The 22,365-nt window shown below is 37.1% G+C and overlaps 2 protein-coding genes across 4 annotated transcripts in view; one reads left to right on the forward strand and one right to left on the reverse strand.

The window, feature by feature from the left end:
- Positions 1–12,551, forward strand: part of GOLM1 (golgi membrane protein 1) — a 59,374-nt gene extending 46,823 nt beyond the window's left edge. Inside the window, exon 12 of the mRNA XM_026866065.1 lies at positions 12,529–12,551. Coding sequence (XP_026721866.1) covers positions 12,529–12,536 — 8 coding nt within the window. The 3' untranslated portion in view covers positions 12,537–12,551. The remainder of the gene's footprint in view (positions 1–12,528) is intronic.
- Positions 1,747–22,365, reverse strand: part of NAA35 (N(alpha)-acetyltransferase 35, NatC auxiliary subunit) — a 25,137-nt gene continuing 4,518 nt past the window's right edge. For 2 of the 3 annotated variants that reach the window (XM_026866061.1, XM_026866063.1), the window contains 18 exons: positions 21,151–21,318; positions 20,409–20,475; positions 19,705–19,748; positions 18,835–18,885; positions 16,957–17,040; positions 15,623–15,737; positions 14,936–15,114; positions 13,796–13,855; positions 12,568–12,674; positions 12,272–12,338; positions 10,911–11,009; positions 9,468–9,646; positions 7,605–7,741; positions 6,225–6,292; positions 5,835–5,975; positions 3,967–4,089; positions 2,801–2,881; positions 1,747–2,187 (listed from right to left, as the gene is read on the reverse strand). In XM_026866061.1, coding sequence (XP_026721862.1) covers positions 2,128–2,187; positions 2,801–2,881; positions 3,967–4,089; positions 5,835–5,975; positions 6,225–6,292; positions 7,605–7,741; positions 9,468–9,646; positions 10,911–11,009; positions 12,272–12,338; positions 12,568–12,674; positions 13,796–13,855; positions 14,936–15,114; positions 15,623–15,737; positions 16,957–17,040; positions 18,835–18,885; positions 19,705–19,748; positions 20,409–20,475; positions 21,151–21,318 — 1,830 coding nt within the window. In that variant the 3' untranslated portion in view covers positions 1,747–2,127. The remainder of the gene's footprint in view (positions 2,188–2,800; positions 2,882–3,966; positions 4,090–5,834; positions 5,976–6,224; positions 6,293–7,604; positions 7,742–9,467; positions 9,647–10,910; positions 11,010–12,271; positions 12,339–12,567; positions 12,675–13,795; positions 13,856–14,935; positions 15,115–15,622; positions 15,738–16,956; positions 17,041–18,834; positions 18,886–19,704; positions 19,749–20,408; positions 20,476–21,150; positions 21,319–22,365) is intronic. The other variant, XM_026866062.1, reaches the window with a different exon arrangement.

Consider the following 22,365-nt stretch of genomic DNA (forward strand, 5'->3'; position numbering starts at 1 on the left):
CAGTGCCAGCAATAGATGCCCAGAGCCTGGAGGGTGATCACAGGTCAGCAGGAGAGAGAGCACCTCAAGAGCAGCACAGAGGAATTCCAGACACATCAGCCAGTAAGTCAGCTTCATCAGGGGGCAAATTGAAATGCCCCTGTGCAAATGCACGTAGCATGGGCAATAAACAAGAGCAGACATGCATGTCTGCAGGGCTACAATCTTACTGGCAGATGCCTATGACTGTTGGAATGGAAGGATACAGGCTCTTTAGGAAGGACTGGCAGGGAAGACAAGGAGAGGGGGGGTCGCCCTCTATGTCAGTGACCAGCTGGAGTGCAGGAGCTCTGCCTGGGGATGGATGTGGAGCCAATTGAGAGTTTGTGGATCAGGATTAAAGGGAAGACAGGGATAGGTGATGTTATAGTGGGGGTCTGCTACAGGCCACCCGACCAGGAAGACTGAGTAAGGCTCTCTACAGACAGACAGGAGCAGCCTCATGTTCAAAAGCCCCAGTCCTTGGGGATTTCAACTACTCTGGTATCTGCTGGAGGAACAACATAGCGGGGCATAAATAATCCACGATGTTCCTGGAATGCATCAGTAACTTCCTTCTCCAAGTGATAGAGGAGCCAGTGAGGAGAGATGCTATGCTGGACCTTGTTCTCACTAACAAGGAGGGTCTGGGAGGAGTGTGAAGCTCAAGAGCAGCCTTGGCTGCAGTGGCCATGAAATGGGAGTTCAGGATCCTTAGGGCAGTGAGGGCACACAGCAAGCTTGCTTCAGGAGAGTAGACTGTGGCCTCTTCAGGGATCTGCTTGGCAGAGTACTGTGAAATAAAGCCCTGCAGGGGAGAGGGGCCCCAGAAAGCTGGTTGATATTCAAGGATCATCTCCTCCAAGCTCCAGAGCGATGCATCCTGACAAAGAGGAAGTCAGGTAAGAACACCAGGAACCTGGACGGATGAAGAAGTTGCTCCTGGAGAATCTCAAACACAAAAGGAAGCCTACAGAGGATGGAAGAAAGGAAAGGTAGCCTGGGAGGAATACAGAGAAACTGTCCAGCATCCAGGGATCAGGTTAGGAAGGCCAAAGCCCTGATAGAATTAAATCTGGCCAGGGATGCCAAGGGCAACAAGAAAAGCTTCTATAGGTATATTGGTGATAAAAGGAAGACTAGGGAAAATGCAGGCCCTCTCCGGCAGGAAATGGGGGACCTGGTTACCCAGGACATGGAGAAGGCTGAGGTACTCAATTACTTTTTTGCCTCAGTCTTCACTGGCAAGTGCTCCAGCCACACTGCCCCATCCACAAAAGGCAAAGAGAGGGACTGGAAGAATGAAGAACTGCCCACTCCCCACCTGTGTTCAGCTCTGAGGCCCCCAACATAAGAAGGATATGGACATGCTCGAGTGGGTCCAGAGGAGGGCCACAAAGATGATCAGATGACTGAAGCACCTCCTTTACGAGGACAGGCTGAGAGTTGGGGTTGTTCACCCAAGAGAAGGCTCCAGGGAGACCTTACAGTGGCCTTCCAGTACTTAAAGAGGGCCTACAGGAAAGATGGGGAGGTATCCTTTGTCAGGGTGTGTAGTGATAGGATGAGAGGTAATGGTTTTAAACTGAAAGAGGGAAGATTCAGATTAGATATAAGGAAGAAATTATTTACTGTCAGGGTTATGAGACACTGGAAGAGGTTGCCCAGAGAAGCTGTGGCTGCCCCCTCCCTGGCAGTGTTCAAGGCCAGGCTGGACGGCGCTTTGAGCAACCTGGTCTAGTGGAAGGTGTCCCTGCCCATGGCAGTGGGGTTGGAAGTAGATGATCTTTAAGGTCCATTTCAACTCAAACTATCATATGATTCTATAGAAAAGATTTAAGATTAAAATCTGTAAAATATCAATTAAAAGTAAAACATTCTTCAATAATACAGTTGATTAAAATCAGCTTCAATTACAAAAACTTCATACAGACCACTTCAAAACAGCAGTTGTCATTCACATCACAAAAGCAGCAGACTACAGATAATCCACAAACAGTACTTTTAACCTGGAGATCCTCAGTATGGGTAGAGCAATAGTTATTCCATCCTATAGCTGGTATCTGATACACAGGTTATGCTTCAGGAAGCTTAATAATCTCTTGTCTTTCAAATGAGCTTCACAACTGGAAAGTATTTATGAGGGGAGAAGTCAAATTCTGGAGGAACCTAGAAATAAAAGATTTCAAATGTTACACAGCAGTACTACTGAATTTAATACTCAGAATGAGGGATACCTTGCAGATAGAAAAAAAACTTCTAAAAATCAAAACGTTGAAATAAAAAATCCTAGCATTTTTAATTAATACCTGAAAATATTCCAATCCAGTTCTGGATATGCAATCATTCTCCAGTATTGATGGGCACAAAGCTGTAGAGTGCTGGTGTGCCTCTTCATTCTTCTGTGCCTAGCCTTTGGAAGGAAGTCTGAAGGCCATCTCCTCCCTCTGATTCATGCCACCCACTAATCCTCCTGATTGTGCTTACACAAGCTGATGATACTCTGCTACCAATTACTTCTTCCTGGTCTTGAAGAATTTTGTACATGTCATACCACATGTAATTCCCAATTTTCCAAAACATTCAGAAACAAGAGTTTTTCCATATTTAAATAACTACAACAAACTGTTTCCAAAGGAAATGTATTAAGTCACTTTCCCAATTCTTTTAAGAGTTGGAGTAGCTATGGCCTGAATCTGCTCATTCAGCTCTAAGAGATCTGTAGTAGCACAGTGTGTAACATTACATTTCACATTCAATTCAAGTGGCATTTTCTTATTACCTTAGAGTCTTTTTTGTGGCCTCCTGCCAGCAGCTTCATGACCACAATATTGGGTTTAGCAACTTTTAGAATTCGATTAACCTAAACACAAAACAGCAAGAAGTTTTCCAGTGAAAGCACATGACCTCAAAATTATTTCAAAGACAATGCTCAAATGTTTACAGACTCTTAACAACACAGCAGTCCTCATACAGTATCAGTTTAATGGAGATAAGGGCGTTTTGGATTTACTTTGAAGTGTAACAGCTGGATGAATGAAATTAAGTATTTATTTTAATAGTCACTTTTTTCATTCAACAGACCATAGAAACCACTGCTCTCCATGATTATGTTCAAAAATAGTTAAACTATGGCAAGTTTTGAGGCACTCATCCAAATAAAGGTTTAGACAGACTTGAGGCATCTATCCCCACCACTGACACAATGAGAAGGGGAAACAAATATCAAACTGTAGGCTTTTTGCATGGAAGTGCTCTGAGCACACTCAAACTCCCTCTAACTACCCCAGTTAGTCTCAATCAGATAGCCCATGTCTGAGTACCACCACGACCCACAGGACAGGGATTCCTAAATTCTCAGGAGAACCTAATCCCATAACTGTTCTTAACCTGCTCAGATGTGAGCACCCTCCTTCCTCCAAAACACAGTCACAGACACTTAGTTTTATGCTGTGGACAAAGAGGAAGAAATTACCACCCATGTTTACAGCCCAGTGCTGAGAAAACTGCTCCAGGAAACAAGTGCTAGACTCAATCCTCTTTTCACCTGCTGAAATTCAAACCTATTTTTCCCACCTCAAAAGAACATGTGAATTGCCAGAGGAAGGTGAGGCCTGCCTGGTGAGGCAGGCATATGTCACCTTCTTAAAACTGATGCAGCCAGAAGACAACATGCAAGAACAAACTAAGCAGCTATCTAGCATCTAAGATACTCAGCAGGGAGAGGTTTTGAACAGGGAGCACAACCTTGATTATGTCAACTAATGTACTGAAATAGACCACTGTGTAAGATGCCATCATCCTGCTCCGTTTCCTCCTTAATCAAAGCACTCAAGTTTACTCAGCTTTTTGACAAAATATACTTTGGATCTCAAGCAGATCCAGCTGAAAATAAACACTTACTCTGTTATAAGCAAGTAATGCTTTTTCTAGTTATTTCACTCTTACCTCACAGTCTGGATTAGGAACATTCTCAAGAATCATTTTAGCTTGCTGGAAGTGTTTGCTAGCTGCCATGTAGAGATCTGATGACTGAGGAGGTGGGCTGTACTTATTTAAATCAGACATTTCCTAGCATGTTACAGAAATATATAAATATCAAAATCGGTTGCCAACAAATTGTATTTTTATGAAACAATGAAACCAAATGAAAACAAATTACTACATTAAAGAAAAAAACTTGTCACAAAATAATATTTTAAGAATACTGAACTTAAAAACATTTGTTTAAAATGGCAACTACAAAGAAGCAATACAGTGCAATTATATTATAGTGCCACAAAACACAATTAACTTCTCATAATTTTTACAAAACAATCCCTCTCCTGAAAAACTTGTAATTCATTTGCTTTAACAATGCCAAGCAGCAGAGTATGAATTTACAACAAAAAATAGGAGAGGGGAAAAAAAAAAAGTATTACACCATTTACTCAAATAAAGTTTACAGCGGAGATACCGAAACTGTTCAAAACTTCATTTTATGTCATTTTGATACTTCAAATTTTGGGTTTTGATTAGGCATAAAAACCCCTGCAATGACAGGGAAGAAGCCATCATAGTCTTAATTTCCACTACAATTGTTCATAACACTGAATTAGGGAGACTGACTGCCATACAAAATAGTACAGTTTCAGTTCAGACACACCTTTAGAAACTTAAATGTCTGACCACCAGAAATCTAAATTCAACAAGAAACATCCAAATTTCTGCACCTGAGACAGAGTAATTCCACAAATCAGTAAAGGCTAATAACCAGTTGGATGAGTAGTAGGGTTACTGTGAACACTAGGTTGAATACAGGCAACAAGATACTCTTGTTAACATATCAGACAAGTCTCACATGGGACTATACAAGCAGCAATATGGCCAGCAGATCAAGGAAGGTTATCATCCTGTACTCAGTATTTTTGCTGTAACATCTGAAATATTGCATCCAGTGTTGGATCCACTTGGTACAAGAAAGAAGTTGAGATGCAGAGATGTCTGGGGGCCTAAAGCACATGACCCACAAGAACAGGACAGTGGACCTGGACTTTTTTAGTTAGAGAAGAAGGATGCTAATTGGTAATCTTAATAGCAGCTTACAACTATGTGGAAGACAGTTACGAAGCTGTTGGAAAACAAATGCTCCTTGATAATGGCAGACAATATAACATGGCGGGGAGAGGCCACAAATTGCAGCTCGGGTACTTTAGACCATACATTAGGAAAAAAGATGAACAGTATAGTCCTCAATCAGGCTATCAGAAGATAAGCATACCTGAAAAAGTAACTGGATCAGGTTAACCAAAGAGGATGGAAAATCTCCATCCTTTGATTTTTTTCAGTCTTGTCTAGACAAAGACACAGCTGATGTGATCTATAATGCTACTTCAAGGAGGAGACTGAAGAAGACAAGCCTTCACTCGTCCCTTCCAATGCAACACTTCTATGATTTTTAACACTCAAAATTACTTTTGTTTCATCTTCCTGTTTGCTTGCTGCAGTAATAAAAATATGCTGCTATATAAACCACAGCCAAAACCACTGTCAATAGACTTTCGAAAGATTTTATTTTCATGCAAACCAACACAAGCACATCATAAAACATCCCATCAGACCAATTTTAAACATCCAAGAGTCTAATTTTAGTAAGAATTCAAAGCAATGTATTTTCTTTGCACAGAGCTAAAGCTAGAACTGTTGCTATTTTGACATGCTTCAATATGAGCTCTGAGATATTGAAGGCTCTTTTTACAATGACAACAATGTCTAAAGCAGGTGAGCAAATGACTTTTATAAAAGCATGAATGGCACCATGTTGTAAGATTACTCACTTTAAACTGCAAGTAGTGCACTGGCGGTGGTGTGATAACACTGTTGAATGGAGCAAACCTGTGCTCATATCGAACTTGTTCACTATCCAGTTCAAACTTAGGTTTTCTTACTTTGCCATCCATGTCAAATGCGATCATTGTCTAAAAAGAGAAGGATAAATACAGTGAAAAGTGTTAGCTTTATGTTATATTTTGCCATGAGCAGATTAAAGTTATGATTTAGCTGTAACTGGAAGGACAGAAAACAGTAGACAATTTACCGTATCACAGTGTAAACCTGAACTTAATTTCCAGTTGCACTAAAAACAAAGAAGGCGTGCAATGTATGCTTGATTCCTGTTACAAAAAAAAAAAAAAGAAGCCGTTGTTCAGCAGGCACAAATGAATTACCTTGTACATCCCAGCACACATATTTTGGTATGCTTGACTCATGGTGATCTCTCTGCTGAGAGGGCGAACTGCAAATTTCACACAAAAGTATTTTTTAAATTCAGCGTAAGTAAACATTCATTTCAAAACTGTTCTTTCAAATTTTCAAAAACTGACATAATTCTCAATTATATTTTAAAATAATGAAAAGAAGCAGAAAAAGCATAGACATGCATTTCTGCTCACCTGACTCCTGATTACACAGAATGTATCAAGACATACTTAAGAGTCACACAAACACCATATTGATGTCAGTGAAATAAACTAGTCCAGACAATCAGTCGTACAAGCATGTCACTACACAAAACTAAACAATAGTCTAGAAATTAAAGCTTGTAGTTTGAGAGGCCTGTTTCCCTAGTTCATTGGGGTTAACTTTTAAGACTAAAAGGTTAAAGCATTTTTATTCTAATCATGTTCCTTTAAGATCCCCTTTAGCTTCCAGTGTTTAACTAGTGTCTAACTCCCTCCCACTTTGTATCTTTTTAAAAGTATAAAATACAGTAGTAATTTTCTGAATTTCTAGAGACAAAGGAATTAAGTTGATATGACCTAGAGCTGTTCATATCTGTGTGTTCCCGTTGAAAAGTTGGCAAGGATTAACATACAAAAAGAAGGAATAGCAAAGAATGGAAGCGAGCTTCTGCATGGTGTTCATTTGCAACATTAATGCAAAGTTAACTCCAAAATATCACAATCTTAGTAACCACTTAGGAATGGCAAATCTGTATCAAATACTACTTAAGACACTGATTTGGATGCCTTTTAGTTAGCAGGCTTACCGTTCTGACAACAGAAGGGAAATTCTCGTTTTCTCTCTCATGCATATACACCAGAGAAAACACAAGTTTTTAAAGGGACTTTTGCACAACTACTGAATTGAAACTGGACAATTAAGCAACATGCTTGAACACCTTCTGAAGCCAAAGAGAAATTACAGAAATACACTGAAAGTTTCATCTTTTAATTTAGCTAGTGACAAAAGTAATTCTGCAGGAATTACAGTGTATAGAAAGGCAGTGTTTTTCAAAGGTGATTGTTCTGGTCCTGTTAATTACATCTCCCAGGATCCAACATGTAACACAACTGGTAAAGCTGTGAATATAAATGAGTTTGAGTTTTTCTGAAAGACCTATTTAAAAGTAAGTAAATAAATAAATGGGAAGATCTTACAGAGATTGACTTTTTTCATTAAAAATTTTTACATTATATTCAGCCTTCAAATTTGAGGACATTTTTCCTATCCACATCAGTGTTGGCTCTTAAAATTTTGGTTTTGAATTCTACATGGCTGCAGGAAGGGGTCAAAAAAAGTCTGAGATACACTCTATATCTAGATACCTTTTTTCTTTTTCTTTGTTTTCTTACTACTACGGCCTTTCTGTTGTTCCTCCATTATTCTCTCTTCTGCCATTTGAGAGCTGTCAGCACGGCTCAGTGTTGATATCAACCAGGCATAGAGGAACTCTGATAGGTACCTACAGTAAAAACAGTATGTAGCTGTTACACACTACAGTGCAAAATATAGCTGTAATGCACACATCCTCCCTGAATGCCAAGCTGCTTACTCAGAGAAGTAACAGTAAAAGACAACTTTGCAGTTAAAACTCCGGTTTGTATGGCTGAGATCAACTGATTTGTGCGTGTTCTATTTTGGTTTTGTTTGTTTGGTTTTGTTTTTTTTTTTAAACAAGAGTCTGTACATATTCAGCCATAGACAGCTCAAGGTATGCAAGTTTCTTGTACATCTACTAAGTGAAGTTTAAGGTTCTTATTATTTCAAAACCCATATAAGGTCAAATTTTTCTAGAATTCTTATCCCCAACAAATGGAAGCATTTTAAACCAGGTATTATGTTAGCACCTTTTCTACTTTTGGTAACAATTACTGTTTTGAGAAACAAGGTCATTACTGATATGTTTCAGGCATTAAAAAGACATGAATTGTTAAATAAAAGGGCCAAGCCCACAGGAACACATGCAATTCTTTAAGATTTAAGAGAAATCTTTAAGAATTCTTTAAGACCGTTTCTTAATAAGCTGAAGCAGGTCCAATAAATCTCTTGACTGACTTGCAATCGAAAGGAATAGGGAAAAAAAGAGAAGTTACAGATCTAGAGCACATGAAGAAAAATTAGTAATTCGGAATAACTGACAAATAATGGTAAGTTTCATTTGCACATTTCAGAAATTTCCCCTCCCTTTTGTTCTTCACTTCCAGTAAGGAGATAAAGCAGTTGGCATGTCAGTTCTGATTAAGAGCCATTTTATTAAAATGATGGGGGGAATATGGGCAGGTAGAAAATACTGTCTTAAAGAAAACTTGATATATAGAATATTGCCATCTTCTGGTAACTATCTGGAGTATTATTTTTCTCACTTAAAACTTAATCCACTAATGAAACAGCACAGAAACATAATGAGATGTACTCAAGTTCAAGACATATGAACCACTCTAATCTCTCAGAAAGAAGGCTTACAGCTTACCTAGTAAGAGTTTACTGGTAGCTTTACAGACAAAAACCCCTCAAATCAGACCAAACCAGACCACCAAATTACAGAAGCACTTTAACACAGGAAGGTTCAACATAAAATTTTTAACGCTGAATCAAAAATGAACCTTCTATAATCATTTATCTTTTGGACCAAGCCATCAACTACAAAAATAATTAATGTGAATGGAATTGCAAAAATAAAAGTATTTTGACTATAAAGTGCAATCATTTTCACTGAAGACAGATGTCTCTTCAAATATGCTCAGAGTAAGATGTTATTTTTATCTAGTCAACTTCAGATTACAGTCGCAACCTGGATGTCTGAAGATGTTTGCAAAAATACCAGAGATCAACAAGACTATTGTCTTGGTACTACAGAGACAGAAAAGAATAAAGGAAATTCCTTTCCTCCTGCATCTTGTCAGCCAAAATCACCATGGTTTACATTCACTGCCATTAGAAGACACTGTTTTAAAAAGCAAAGAGTAAATTACTATTTCAGGGGAAAAAAAAAATACACTATTTAGTAAGTCTAGAAAATACACTAACATTTTTTTCTCTGCTTGTAATTTTATGAATAAACTAAATACTATATTGAGCAAGACTGAGATTACAAAAATCATACTTGAAGTCCCTACTTTAAATATCTGCAACTGTAACTCTGTGGGAGCATCCCCCCTCAAACAGCTGTCAATAATGCATCCTCTTACCAATATATGTAGTAATATTCATGCATACTGTAAAGTTCCAACTCAAAACCACTCAGAAGATACTGTATCATAATACGAAGATTATGATATAGGACCCAGGTTCCCAAGCAAGCCAAATGTTGCCTTTGTGGTTCCTGTTTCAGTAACATACTATGAAGTGCTGCATCTACTTTCTCTGCCTATTGAAAAGAGAGAGAAGTAACAAACAGGGGAGAAAGAACAGTTGAATGAAACAGAATCAAAATTCTGCCAGAAAAAAATTCAGCAAAATCTGAACACAAACTGGGTAAGGCCACACTCCAGATTAAAAGACAGCAGTATGTTCTCACAGATACTGCACCTCTATAGTTTAGAACTGTCAGAATAACTGGTGGTTATATTGCTGCACCTAGAGAAGAAAATTTTATTTAAAAAGAATTTATACAGAGATTGTTAGCAGTCACATGAACACTGAAAGTCGGAACCCATTACAAGCCATTATTAATTTTGCTATATTGGCAATAATTACTTCCTTAAAAAAAAAAACAAACCAGCTGCATTGAAGAATCAAATTTATAAGCTTAACATGCAAGAAACACACTGTGGTGCATCAGAAAAACTAAAATATTTCTAAGACCACTTCAGTCTTAAAAAGTAATTGTAAGGAAGACATGAAGTCTCTCACACTTGGAGTACTAACAGTAGTCCTTAAACAAATCAATCCATATAACCTGTTACAAAGTGAAAAAAGTGTGTCTCAGCTGCAGTACTGCAACAAACTCTCAACCAAACCATCCTGAGACAAGTTGAAGCACACAAAATTTCCCCCCCAACTCCAAGTTCTTCAGCTGTTCTCCTTAGCATGCACATCTTGGAAAATGTTTAATTATTTCATGCGTCTCACTCCTGAAGAAATAAAATTTCCAGCAAGTCAAAATCTACCTTTCATTGTCATCTTTCACTCCTTCTTGAGAAATATCCAAAATCAGTTATTACTGCACATATTTTTAAGTTATTACTTTACATATTTTTTTAAAAAAACGTTACAAAATTTTGTGATTTCCATCTCACATAGCTATAAGACTGAATTTTCAAAGGTGTCTTGTATACATGGTTCATCCGTCTGCCTGGTTACGTCTTGCAGATTGACCATTAAAAGCACGGTAGACTACAAGCAGTGGAATTACAATTACAGAAAACACAGCAGGTTTCCCTGAAGTCTACTTCTTAGGCAAAGTTAATCTTAACAAATGTAATACCTTTTTGTTCAGCAGATCTAACAGAAAGTCTTTGGTTGGATGCATCCTACAGACTTCCTGGGCTGCGTTTTAGAAATCCCCGTCCTAAAGATTTTAGGACAGAAGAGTTGCTTCATTCATCTAGAGTAATACTACATACTCCATCCAGTCTGGTAGGAATAAACCTGGAAAGAAGAGTTTGCTGGCCTACTGCTTAGGACATTACCTCATCCTGGAGGGTGGCAAATTCCTCAAGAATGTGACCCAGTTTATCTCTCTGACGAGCTCTATTGTGTCCATGGATTTGAATCAGACTACAGAATGGCTGAAAGAAATTGTATTTTAAAATGTTCAACACAACTTTGACACTACATTAGTACTAATACGATGTCTATTTAGGCAGTTGTTTTATACATCTATATTAGGAGGTAGGTTCCTTAAGGCTCCTTATGAAGTACAAGCTAGCAGGCAAGCACCCCCAAGAGTGATGAAAGAGCCTGTTCCTCCGTACACCAGTCAATATGAGATCGAGTGAGCATCCTTTAGAAATCTGATCAGAATACTTGAGCGGTATTTCTTACTCTAAATCCATGTGCCCAGGTGACCAAGAAGGCCAATAGCATTCTGGCTTGTATCAGAAAGAGTGTGTCCAGCAGGACTAGGGAAGTGATCTTACCCCTGTACTCAGCACTGGTGAGGCCACACCTTGAACACTGCATTCAGTTCGAGCCCCTCAGTACAAGACAGACATTGAGGTGCTGGAGCATGTCCAGAGAAGAGCCACAGAGCTGGTTAAGAATCTACAGAACAAGTCCTGTGAGAAGCAGCTGAGGGAACCAGGGTTCTTTAGTCTGCAGAAAAGGAGGCTGAGTGGGACACCTTACTGCTTTCTACAACTACCTGAAAGGATGTTGTAGTGAGGTGGGTGTTGGTCTCTTCTCCCAAGTAACAAGTGACAGGTAGAGAGGAAATGGCCTCATGTTGTGCTGGAGGAGGTTTAGATTTGCTAGGAAAAATTTCTTCACCAAAAGGGTTGTTGAGCATTGGAATAGGCTGCCCAGGGAAGTAGCTCAGTCACCATCCCTGGAGGTATTTAAGAGACATGCAGATGTGGCACTTAGGAACATGGTTTAGTGGTGGACTTGGTAGTGTTAGGTTAACAGTTGGACTTGATCTTCAAGGTTTTTTCCAACTGAAATGATTCAAAAATTTTCTTAGATTTTTTTTGTGCTGCATTCAGTAAGTGAATCTTTTAAAACATTTAGATTTTAAAACTGAACAGAATGATAAATAATTTTGGTTTTACTAGTGCTATTGCATTTGTTTTGACATGAAATTACCCTGTAAAGGGGTAGTAAGTGCAATTTCTATTAAGGTGGAAGGTCAGTGAAAAATCTGGAAGTGTAATGCAGGAAACAGCAGTAATTATACTAGCTTTTAAACAACTGTTACCATTTTAAGATGGCCAGCTTCTGCAATTTTGCCTTCATGTCAGGTGTCTAAAAAACTGGTCTCATTTTCAAATGTAAACAGATTTGGAAAGAGCTCATATATGCATAAACACGCTGCAATTGGACGAACGCTTACCCGAACACAATGTGTCACAAAGGAATCAATGTAGTCCTTTGCCTGGTGATTATTATAAAGACAACACCTAAAAAGTAAATATCCATATACATACATAAGTTCATAAATGCAATCAGTCTGTGTAGCACAAAATTAAAAAAGCAGCATGAGTGCAGCAACAACTGATTCCTTCACACATAAGCACTAGTAAGTACAAAACGTGCATGATCTTTGTATGTCTGTCCTCGCTTTTGTAAACAAGTATTTTTTTTTATCAGACATGTGAACACATGCAAGTAAACTCAAGATCCACTTACTTTGGAGAAAGTACTGGAGGACTGACAAAAGACCTTAAAGCATCTTTTACCATGTCTTGCATGAGGTGAGTACCAAACACCTTCTTGTTATCTACCAGAAAAGTTGTCTGAAAGTGAACATGTATTTTTAGAAACATGTTTTAAGTTAAAAATAATGCATTAGAAATTACTAACAGAAAGCATACAGTACCTATACTATAACAGAAACCTGTAAGGCTGCTCTAAGAATGAAAATGGTTCAGCTAGGTACAAGGTTACAGACTCAGAAACAGGCATATTAAGATCTGTCACTGCTGTGCTATTCCCATGACACAAAATACAGCTCTACTACTTGCATAAGACAATGTATGCAAAATTATTTTATTTCTTGGATTTTAAAAATGATTATTCAGACAGATATTTCTGAAGATTAACATAAGACCAGTTACGTGGTTTCCTTGGAGTCAGATAAAGTTAAATCTTCAGACTAATGCACTTTTTTCTATTGCTATAGACACTACTGCTTTCATTGGTCATTCCACTTTCATCCACAAGTGCTGTGTCCCATTCTTGAATAGTTCTTCATGGAGCTGGATAAAAAGCTGTGTTGTCAGGCACCCATAGGGCCAGCACAAACACATATAGTGGAAAGTCAGAACACACACACCATGAAAACATTTTACTTGACAACAGTTATATTCCATCAGCTCTATAGGTGGTTTAATTGGGATTAAATGTAAAGAAGTTCTGATGTCCAGGGACACCCTATTCAAATCAAAACCTCCTATAAGGAATTATGTAGTCTGAGTTAAGGAATATGTAATACACTTTCAAGGTGAGGCAGTGAGAAGAAAAGTATTAGCCTGTTCTGCCCTAACCATCATTTTATTGCTGTAGCAACGGAAGCAGTCTATACAAGAAATTCAGTCCAAACAGGGAGGATGAATATCAGCACCAGCCCCAAACAGCATACAGAGAGCAGCATAAAAATGTGTGTACAGGTCCAACCTTATGGTTTTAATTAGCATGTACTAACATGATCTAAACAACAGCATTTAAAAATGTTTTTTTAAAATCCGATCAGAATATAAGCCTCCATATACCTAATAGTTAAATATCTCCAGAAAAATTTTTTCCACTTATATATTAAGCAATATGAAAATACTTTAAATATTTGAAACAAGAAGATGAATCCATATTTAGAATGAACGCAGAAGTAATTTACTCAAAGACATAGATTAGGACTTGCCTGTAAAAGGGATCTTGAAAGAACACATGGTGATTGCTCACTAAACTCACAGAAAAAATCCTGATTTACATTTAGGAAAAAAAAAGAGATAGTTCAGGTTAATATGCTGATTTTTATATATATACACATACACATTTACATCTTCAGACACAGATGCATTTTTATACATATATATACAATTATGTAAATACATGTATATTTTGTACGCACGCATAGCGTAGCTTATACAACTTGCAACAAAGTAAGCATGAATAATTTGAACAAAACAGAACATACTATGAATTTAAAATCTATTTTTTTCCACAAATTTTTGTTCTGTTAAATAACAAGTCATTTCTGAAATTTCTTCTTCAGATGCAACAATTACAGGGACGATAGTGTAGGAAAAAGACACGGTGAAACTGCTAAGATTGCAACATAACTGAACCAGGTATGTAACAAAACTGCAATGTTTAACTGGTACCAGATGCTTTGTGCAAACACCGCTTTATTTTAACAGGAAATACGAAGGCAAAAGATTTTTTTTGATCTTCAAAGTGATGTAACTGTGGCTCTTTTCTCAGTGAATACATGTATGGTAAAAAGTATTTCAGGCATTTAAGTGTCTTCTAATAAATGCAGGCAGTAACTAAGAATAACATCACTTATTCAGGAAAGAACATAAGCAGGTGCTTAACTTTATGCCTACAAAGGGAACTACATACTTAAATGTATTAAGTCCTCTCTTGTGTTATAGACACATATGCAGAATACTGCTTACTGAATCTGAAAAAAAATCAGGAATATTGCAAGGAATTATCTTCTGCTACTGCAGATGTTGCTCTTCAACCAAAGAAAGAGTTACAAGGAAATTAACTTGCTTGGGCTCTGCTGCTAACATGCAAAATTATTTAACAGATTATAAGAAAAAAATGGAGTTTTTAGAGTAGAAAAGGTCTTTGTCAAATAAAGAAAAATATTAAATATCAGAAAAGACAGCAAATTTTGAAATGGTACACAACAATGAGAAACAACAAAAGATTTATACATACAGCTCAATTTTTTTCTCCAGTGAGCAATGGCATATCTGTGGAATGATTTTTTGCAAGTTACATTTTAAGATCTTATTCTTGGCTATAAATAAGAAATATTCGTGCTTACCAGTATACAGTGCAAATTAGTTAAGTTGACTACTTCACACACAGTTTTTATTCGGTCTATTAGTTTGGAAAAATAATTGACCATTTCTTCCCTTTTAATTATTTTTGCATATCGAGGGAAAGTTGGTGGCAGCAACCTCTGATTAACAAGGGGCTCAAATCCCATCATAATAGGATGATCTAATATCGGGGAAAGACAGGGAGAAAGAGAGAAAAAAAGCTGCGTATAAGCTGTGTTTTCAGAACTCACTTCAAACTTGAAAGTATAATACAAATTATTCAATCAGCCAAAATGAACTTTTTAATTGACAGTTAAGTTCCAGAGAGACTAACTACCCAACTGAGACAATGATTACTATTTAAAAAAAAACAAACAGCTCTCAATACCTCAGTATAGACAGTGAGGTGGAGCTCCCTGTTTTAAAATGGCATATACACTGATTTGAAGTACAATGCACTTAATCAAAAGTTCACGTTATCTCTAGCTCTGAAGTGGCAATGTTCTTCTCAGAAGAACCATCATTTAGTGATATAAAAGATCAAACAATGCAAATCTGTAACAGCTTGCATAGCAATTATTCAAAATTGTTCAAACTAAACTGATTTTTTAATAAATACAGGTAGATATTAAAGTTTATCAAGACCACATTAATTAAGAAAGGAAAAAATGGTAATATTTAATACCTACCTCCTTTAGTGGTATCATTTTGTGCCTGGATACCATGATGCAATGAATTGTGGATGGCAGAAAGCAAATCAGCTGCCTGAGTCATTAGTTTCTGAGCTTCTGCAACTGCGCTTGTCTGAAAGTTATTCATGTCATGTTATGTCAATGTATTTTGACTACAGAACTAATGCTAGTTTCAGAAAAAAGAATGATAATAGGATTCTAATGTTTGTACACAACCAGTCCTGAAAAAAAATACCAGATTTTTGTGCAATGAAGTGTTCTTTATATTTTACGTATCTATTCATACATTTAATACTGTATTTTTTGCTATGTAAGATAACCCTTAACAGTGATTACAACTGAAAGTCTAGTATACACTATATGCAAGTCTTCTACTTTTGATTTTGGAGGACAGGAGTGGGGGTGCAGAAGGGGCAAAAAACCCCACAAAACTTCTGCCACACAAGGCAGAACTCCAAACTGCAGGAGGAAAAATTTTTCCTATCATTAAAAAATGCAGAATTCTTGAGAATATAGACAAAACACAACTGAAATGAAATCATTATATAATATTACAAAATACAAGATGTCCATCAGAAATCTTGGCTCATGATCTGCTGACATGCTGAATTTTTTTTCATGTCCTATGATTCCAAATCTGTTAACTGGGTACCATTTAAAATAGCTCTCTGTAAAATGTAAAATTTTGTTTTAAAAATTCTGGAACAACAGTCCCTGATGGAACTTCAAATATTTGAAATCTCAAGTCAAACTGAAACCTGACTTCTTTTAGAAAAAGATGTTTAAAATCCCCTGAAGGTCTAATGAACAAGTTCTGTACCTCCACATATGTTCACATATTATAGCATCCACAGATTTACTAAATTTACTAAAAGAATAAGCTGCTAAGCAGATCTAATTCAATTCAAAGTAGTCCATGATGTAAGTAACTTTTAAGCAGTCAGACTTCAGCAACACTATGACAATCTGATTTTGCACAGATCATTAATTCATAGCAGTTAACAAACAGAATTTGATTGTACATCAGTGTAGCTAACTTCTATGTCACCATCTGATTTCTGATGTAACTAATGGTTAGTTCTAGAATGAATAATTCTAGAACGAATATTATGTCTCTCTGCAAGGCCATAATGATGTCAACTACTAGCCTTCATTGTGTTTTCTTTAAAATAATGAACAAAACCAGAATGGTTGCCACTGTAAGACCTTACCCAATGCTTTACCTGCGGCAACATCAATTCAAATCTACAGAATTGCTTGACCTTAAGAGAATGAAAAATTAGCACTTCACAGGATCACAATGGGAACACAGAAACAGCAAATAAATGTACCTCTTTTTTGGTAAATGCTATTAGAACAGTCAGTAGCACCCGGGTAAACTTGACTCTGCTGAACACAGCCAAACACTGTTGATGCTGTAACAAAAATATACAGCAAATTACAAAGAAATATGCATTAAATCCTGAAATTTATAAAAAACTTTTACAGATTTACTGAAGCATGCTCTCTAGTCTTAAAAATACGGGATTTAGTATAATTCTGAAGAAAAGTTACAGAATTTATGGAAGAAATCTGTGCTGCTGTCAGAAAAGCACTAACAAAAAATACAAAGATGCTTTTGGTAAAGTATAACCACTGGCTGTATAACTATTTCCTATGCAAATGACATTCAAATATCAGCTTAAGTGAACAACCACAATATTAAACAGATTTTCTCTCATTTTTGATGAAGATCTATGTTAAAAGCAATCTAAGATGAAAACAACATTAATGGGAAAGGAAACCCACAGCCTTCTAAATCAACTACTGTGATGGTGCAATTCCTCCCCTCCTGGGCCACATACCATCCCAAGATGGATTGCGAAAGGCAGTGGACAAGAGCATTAAGGCACCCCTGCTGTACCTGGCTCCTCCCTTCCCTATTGCTTGAAAACAATCATGACAATCAATCAACTCCTAATGGTCTACTACATCTGCACCTGGGTCACGGCCCGAAGCAGGTTGATAGCAGAACTTTAAAATCTATCAAGTTCTGGGCCTATGCAACTGGTCGTACCAGAATGTTCTGCCATCCAAGTTGAGCTGAAATGTAAAAGCACTTGACAAAAGTCAATTATCTCGGGCCCTATAAATAGTGAACCTAAGCGAGACTCTTTGAGCTCTCCTGGTTCACAGAGGCTTGTGACCAGTGCTTCCCCTGAGCTGGGATGCCTCTCAGGCTCAGACTTCTCAAAGTTTGAAGGTCATCTGCCCACAAAGTCAACAGAAGGCCAGGGTGAAGTCAGACTTCTCAACTCTCAATTATCGCCCGTTAGGAAATACCAATTCATTATGAGTATTTGCTTGAAACTCAAGAAGAGGGAAATTATAACTATCAGCTAGCCTCTTACATCTACCTCTTTACCTACCTATTGTTTAACAATGCACATTTACAAGTGTGGATATTAATATATAGTTCACTGGGTATCTAAGTATTTCCATGCTGTTTCTGTGTGCATACATCTTGTATTTTACATATGTATACATATATATATATATATATATATATATATACACACACGCTTTGATTCAGGACACCTTTAAAATCTTGTCATTCTTGAATCTGCAGTGAAGTCACTATTTTAATCATTACATATTTTACCAAATCACTTTACCTTTACATCAATCAACCATCAAGTGCTGCTAAAATGTAACCTTTGATCTACTTCACACCATTAATAAATCTTAAATTGCTATTAAATCAGAACTGTGTAAGATACCTTCATCTGCAACAACCGCATCATCAATTACCGCTTTTTCTGGAAGGAGCTACACTTCTTTCATCTTCTCTTTCTGCTTTCTCTCTTGACAGCAAGGCTGCCAGCAGCAGTAAGAGCTGCTGGGAAGGAACTGAAGGAAGATGGTACAGGATAGATAAGACCACCTACTTTGCTAATGGCTTTTTCTTGAGAGGTAGGTGCATAAATCGCAGAACTGCAGCAGCATCACTATTCTGTGGTTGGGACTGATCCAGAACTCTACCCCTTCGAAGCGTAAAAGCCTACCTGCTAGCCCAGGATTTGCTCAGGGCCATATTTAGAGCAGCTCAGATATGACAGTAGTAGCAACACTGGTCACACACTTTTCTCACAAGTCGTTAACTACTGATCAAAGTAATGATGTACTAATCCAAGAAATCCAGAAAAAAAGAGAAGTAAACAATGTATTACTTCAAGTTCAACTTCTGGATCTCTCTCTTCTCCTTGTCGACTTCGAGTGCTCTACAAGGTAAAGAAATCTCAAATTATTTATTAAAAATTGCAAAGGGAAGCTACTGATAAAAATCCCTTTACCCTTTCCTGAATGTTGATCTGTTAAATAACCATAAAAATCAGTTCTCAAGTTCAAAACCTCTTAGTTGTCCTGGTTCGGCTAGGATAGGGTTAGGTTTCCCCAGCAGAGAGAGAGGGGGAAGGTATCTCCAGCCGGGTTATTCATACCATGCTGACGTCAGGTCCAGGGGTGGAACCTTTTTACTGGGCTCTTTGGTGGGAACCTTTCTTTCTGTAAACCAGCTAGCAGTATTTCTCTGTATATCATTTGTCTTGTTCACTGTTATTGCTGTTTATTGTTGTTACCATTGATACTGTTGTTGTTCAGATTGTTCTATCACTCTGTTGTATTAAATTTCTTGTTATTTTAGCCGGGGTCTGTGTCTAACTTCCAGCCCGACCGGTGCGGGTGGGGGAGGGGCAACGGCAATGTGCTCTCCGATCCCGGCAGGGCTTAAACCTGCACATTAGTATATCTGCCTACAAGTCACAAGTTAAATACATACTTTCTGCACTCCAGCCCAGTGTTATTTTCTGCTTCATGATTCCACCTACTACTAGTGAAGCAACTATTAATGAGTTTAGAAAAGTCTGAAGACTTCAGAATTTTTAGCTAGAAAGCTACACAAACTATTACAGAAGTTCTTCAAGAAAACCCCCACCATTTAATGACACAAGACCGCCATGTTATTTATAAACCACTCCCTCCCTCAATCTATGTTAAGTACATTTGAAGTATAATTGACAAGGCAAATGTGAGAAAAATACCTTCACTCGTCTTTGCATGTCATCTTCTACATCTTTTAGCATGCCTGGAAAAGTCACAGTACAATTAAAAGCTGAGAAGCATTCCTAGGTACACCTACACCACTCGGGGGAAAAAAGTTCTGAGAGCTTTACATACCCATTACCCACAGACTAGACCAAAAATGTTCTTTGTGAGGAATGGCAGGGATGTCTTGAAACAATACTGATTGAAAGCTAGCGTTCACAAATTTTCTAAAAATAAATCAATAGAAAGCTCAAGTATGTATCAAAAAGTGCATCAAAAGGCTAACATATATACTTATGTAAGTACCTAATAACATACATATTCAGTTTTAGAACTACTAGATTGCTTTTTCCTCAAAAGCAATCTATCTAGATCAACAAATTGCGAGGCAGAGAAGTGTAATTCAAGCAGTGCACTTTCCAATGGTTTGTATCTATCTCAGTCCTGGATGAGATCATGCCCTGCCACTTAGGTGGCACATCTAAAAGCACATTTCTCAGGCATATAACAAATAAACAGCCGAACCTTTTCTTCAAGGACAAATATTTTTCTCTCTTTTTACCAAGCCATGAGTTTTCACAAGACTAATAAAAAAAATTAACATCTGAGATTCCTACCAATTCATCATGTTTGGTTGAGAGTAACCAACAAGCTCAGAAGAGAGACTGATGGACAGATACACAGAAAGCACAAACTGTACCTGTAACTCTAAGATCTGTCACACTGTTGGCCATTTTAAACCCGTAAGTCATTGACTGAAAATCTTCCTAAAAAATAAAAATCAAAGTAGCAACATGTAGTGAAATATAAACAAATAATTAGATTTTCAAGTTGGGTTTGGAGTTTTTTGTTTGGTTTTGGGGGTTGTTTTCTTGTTTTGTTGGGAGTTTTTCATTTTGGGGTGTTTTTGTTTAACTATTATACAAGCTAGTTAAGTAGAGAGTATTTTCATCAAGTGCCACCCTATCAAAATGTTACAAGAATTATGGATGCAAAGTACTACTTAATCAATTTTAGAGATATTCAGTAAGAAATGACTTGTCCAAGCTCAGAGAAATGAAAATTGCACAAAAAACCAGACTCCAATTCCCTTGCTAGAGTGACATTTCAGACAAAAGTTAAAAAAAAAAATAAACAGGAAGAAAACCACAAGTATAACTGATTTCAGGTCAGCCAGAAGACTTGCCCTGCTTCTTGAGTAAAATATTTACGTAACTCCAATACTCCACCAAAATACAGGAAAGAACATGAAACACCTTCACTGAAGTCAACAGCACTTTTAAGAGATCATCCTCCTAATACTTTCAGGAGGATAAACTGCTGCTCCTACAGTATCCTTTAATCAAACAGTAATAAATTTCTCTAATATGCTTTTTTATTTGTGCTGTGTAGCAGACACATAATGTTGCATATTTAATCATAGGAGACACTGAAACACCTACCTCCTCAAAAACAGCTGCTTTATTAACCTTCTCTCTAGCAATATCACAGATTTTTAGAATCCCTAGAGCAAAAGCCTTCATAGCAGGATCTTCTATGAAGTCTGGATTATGAATGTAAAGGCAAGTGAATACCGTCTGTGCCAAGGAATGTCCCTCTAACCATGTTATCTAGGGAAAAGAAAATTAGAAGTTTTCCTCATGAAAGCAAAGTCCTCATTTTCATATCTCCATTCTTTTTCTATCTTACTTACTGTGCTTCAGTGAAACAATAGCATAAAACACAGTATGATCAGAGTTTTAATATGACCACTGTCCCTTTAAAAAAAAACAAACAGCTCTCAATACCTCAGTATAGACAGTGAGGTGGAGCTCCCTGTTTTAAAATGGCATATACACTGATTTGAAGTACAATGCACTTAATCAAAAGTTCACGTTATCTCTAGCTCTGAAGTGGCAATGTTCTTCTCAGAAGAACCATCATTTAGTGATATAAAAGATCAAACAATGCAAATCTGTAACAGCTTGCATAGCAATTATTCAAAATTGTTCAAACTAAACTGATTTTTTAATAAATACAGGTAGATATTAAAGTTTATCAAGACCACATTAATTAAGAAAGGAAAAAATGGTAATATTTAATACCTACCTCCTTTAGTGGTATCATTTTGTGCCTGGATACCATGATGCAATGAATTGTGGATGGCAGAAAGCAAATCAGCTGCCTGAGTCATTAGTTTCTGAGCTTCTGCAACTGCGCTTGTCTGAAAGTTATTCATGTCATGTTATGTCAATGTATTTTGACTACAGAACTAATGCTAGTTTCAGAAAAAAGAATGATAATAGGATTCTAATGTTTGTACACAACCAGTCCTGAAAAAAAATACCAGATTTTTGTGCAATGAAGTGTTCTTTATATTTTACGTATCTATTCATACATTTAATACTGTATTTTTTGCTATGTAAGATAACCCTTAACAGTGATTACAACTGAAAGTCTAGTATACACTATATGCAAGTCTTCTACTTTTGATTTTGGAGGACAGGAGTGGGGGTGCAGAAGGGGCAAAAAACCCCACAAAACTTCTGCCACACAAGGCAGAACTCCAAACTGCAGGAGGAAAAATTTTTCCTATCATTAAAAAATGCAGAATTCTTGAGAATATAGACAAAACACAACTGAAATGAAATCATTATATAATATTACAAAATACAAGA

The sequence above is a fragment of the Athene cunicularia genome (assembly GCF_003259725.1).
Source record: "Athene cunicularia isolate RWA chromosome Z unlocalized genomic scaffold, athCun1 chrZ_part2, whole genome shotgun sequence".
In the NCBI taxonomy this organism is placed as follows: Eukaryota; Metazoa; Chordata; class Aves; order Strigiformes; family Strigidae; genus Athene; species Athene cunicularia.